At 68.5% G+C, this 2630-nt stretch overlaps 1 protein-coding gene across 1 annotated transcript in view; it reads right to left on the bottom strand.

Moving 5' to 3' along the window:
* Angpt4 (angiopoietin 4) overlaps positions 1-2404 on the bottom strand; it is a 10041-nt gene extending 7637 nt beyond the window's left edge. Inside the window, exon 1 of the mRNA XM_078049077.1 lies at positions 1711-2404. Within this exon, the coding sequence (XP_077905203.1) occupies positions 1711-2105 (395 nt within the window). The 5' untranslated portion in view covers positions 2106-2404. The remainder of the gene's footprint in view (positions 1-1710) is intronic.
* Positions 2405-2630: the final 226 nt, after the last annotated feature.

Here is a 2630-nt window from a genome sequence, read left to right as displayed (position 1 = left end):
ACGAGGGACTTGGTTGTGAGCGGATGCTCAAGGGAAGGACCAGCAGAGAAGTCTGAGGGTCTCGTGGGGTGGCAGGGAAGTGGCCTTGCCCAGGGAGACCCTCCTTTCCCAGAGCCTGAGGGGTCACCCTCCGCCCCCACTCCTCATTAAGGAGGGGTCCCTGTCTGGAGCGTCTGGGTGGGGGGTGGAGTCAGGCTGGAGGAGGAGGAGCCTCTCTGTCTGTGGACTCTCCCATAGGTCTCGGTGACAGCTGCTTGGGAGACACCCAGGCAGCTGGCTGGGCATTGGGTTGGCTGCCGGGTGGAGGCCAGAGGGACCGGGTGTGGCCGGCAGGCAGGTGGGACAGAGGAGCTGGCGGGGCCGTAGGAGGCCGGCAGAAGCAGTGGCAGGGCTGTGTGCGGGGCCGCCCGACCTGGGCACCGTCGTGCACCTGGCCTGCCTGGAGAAGGGTGAACAGGGTGCTGGGACCGTCCTCTGGAAGACGGAGGGGACTCGGCTCACATGTGATCCTCTCAGAGCTCCACCCGTCACCCCAGGTGCGCTGTCTGTGGGCGCCCGAGTCCAACTGCCCAGCCCATGCCCACGCACTGGGGGAGCAGAGGTGTCTGCTGGTCAGTGCCGCCCAAACCGTCTGCCAGGTGTGAGGCGGGACACACCAAGCCCCTGCCTCTTCCCCTGTCAAGTCCAGCTGCTGTTAACTTCGTCCTGAGCTGGCTCAGGGCTGCCGCGCCCTCCACGCAGACTGTCCCGTGTCCTGGGCCTCTTCCTCCTGCCATGGGCCCACAGTGGCCCTGCCAGCTCTCTCCTGGACCCCTTGGGTCCTGCCTGCCTCCTGCCGCCCCAAGGCTGCCTGTTCCCTGTGCCCAGAGCCCACCTGGGCCTCCTGGTAGGTGCTCAGTGTTTGCTGAAAGAATTGAGAGGACGGGTGCCCTCGGTGACCCCACGACCATCTGTCCACCACGGCACACCTACTCCACCCCCAGAGCTGGTCGGCGCCCCTTCCCAACATGCCAGGACCCCACCCACCCCGCGCCCAGGCCCTCCTGCCGCAAGCCCTGTCACCTGACGCCTGGCGGCTGCGGGGCCACAATGTCCTCCCCTGGAGGCCCCTGCAGTCCCTCCTGCCCCCTGCAATGAGCTGGGAGTTGGCTGCTGCCCGCTCAGGACTCCACGCTGGGTCCCCGACACTCAGAGCAGAGCCGTCCAGTGACCCACAGGGCCTCACGGCCAGCCCTGCCCACGCCTCTGGGGATCCACCTTGGACCCTCTTCTCCCTCTCGCTCTCTGCTCTGCCTGCTTTGGCCACCGTGCCTTCCCCAGGTGACGACCCTGTCCCTTTTGTGTAGCCCTGGCTGCTTCTGGGCCCTCTGCCTGGTCATGCTCTGTTCTCCGTCACCCCGCTCTCCAGTGGTCTGACCTCAGATGTCCAGCCCCGGCCACCACTTGCCCCACACTCCTCTCCCATTTTGGGTCCCCATCAGACACAGTAGACACCTCTATGCCTCTCCCTGGTTCACCCAGAGGGGCTGTCCCCCCCACTGTGTCTGTTGGACCCCTGCACTTGGGGCGGACCCGTCTGTGGCAAGGGCGCAACGAGGTTCCACTGAGCACGTGAATGAATGAATCCAGGGCAGCCGCAAAGAGCCTGCTTTCCTGTTCTGAGGCGGCCTGGCCTTGCTGTGTGGCCTCGGGCCCTGCCTGGAGCCTCACATCCAGTCTCTGCCCAGGGAGGGTCCTGGGGTGACCGATCGCCCGCGGGTTCGGAGGTCCCCGAGGTCGCAGGTGGCCACACTCACCTTCTGCAGCCGCAGCGTGCTGTTCTCCAGCGCCTTCTCCAGCTGTCGCATCCGCTGGGCCCGCCAGGCGCCCAGGGAGGCCGAGGGCGCTGTGGGGGACACGTCCCTCTGGAGGCTGTCGGGGCTCCCGGGGTCCCCCAGCGGGCAGAGCTGCGGGTCCGGCAGCACGAAGGTGTAGCTGCACGGGCCGCTCTGGACCAGGTGCACCTGGCACTGCGCAGCCGCCTCGGGTCCACTCCTTTGGGCTGCAATCATGGTGGCCACCGCGAGGAGGAGGCCGCCCAGCAGCATGGCTGCCCGGGAGAGCATCTGGGACACGGTGCGGGCGGGGGTGGGGGTCAGCGCTGCCGGTGCTCAGGCCACCGCGGGGACAGCACAGCCCCTGCCGAGTGAGCGCCGCCCAGCCCGGTGCCGGCTCTGCGCGGGGCTATTTATGCTCCTCGGTCCAGCTGCTGGGCTTCCTGTCGCCCTGGCCTCCGCGCCCACCCCCAGGCACCCCTCACTGCTGTCCTCTCGCGTCCCTTCCTTCCTCCCGCTCCTGCCCACAGGCCTGGCTCAGCCTCCACGCCTCGGGACCTCTGCTGTCCAGCGGGGCCTGGCCTCCCTGCTGGAGGGGAGGGGAGGGGAGGGGAGGGGACAGAGGGGAGGGAAGGGGAGGGGAGGGGACAGAGGGGAGGGGACGGGAGGGGAGGGGACAGAGGGGAGGGGACAGAGGGGAGGTGAGGGGAGGGGACAGAGGGGAGGTGAGGGGAGGGGACAGAGGGGAGGGGAGGGGAGGGGACGGGAGGGGAGGGGACAGAGGGGAGGGGAGGGGACGGGAGGGGAGGGAACAGA

Source organism: Ictidomys tridecemlineatus, chromosome 5, assembly GCF_052094955.1.
Source record: "Ictidomys tridecemlineatus isolate mIctTri1 chromosome 5, mIctTri1.hap1, whole genome shotgun sequence".
Taxonomy (NCBI): Eukaryota; Metazoa; Chordata; class Mammalia; order Rodentia; family Sciuridae; genus Ictidomys; species Ictidomys tridecemlineatus.
The sequence above is the reverse complement of the archived record's forward strand: the minus strand, read 5'-3'. Positions and strand labels throughout refer to the sequence as shown.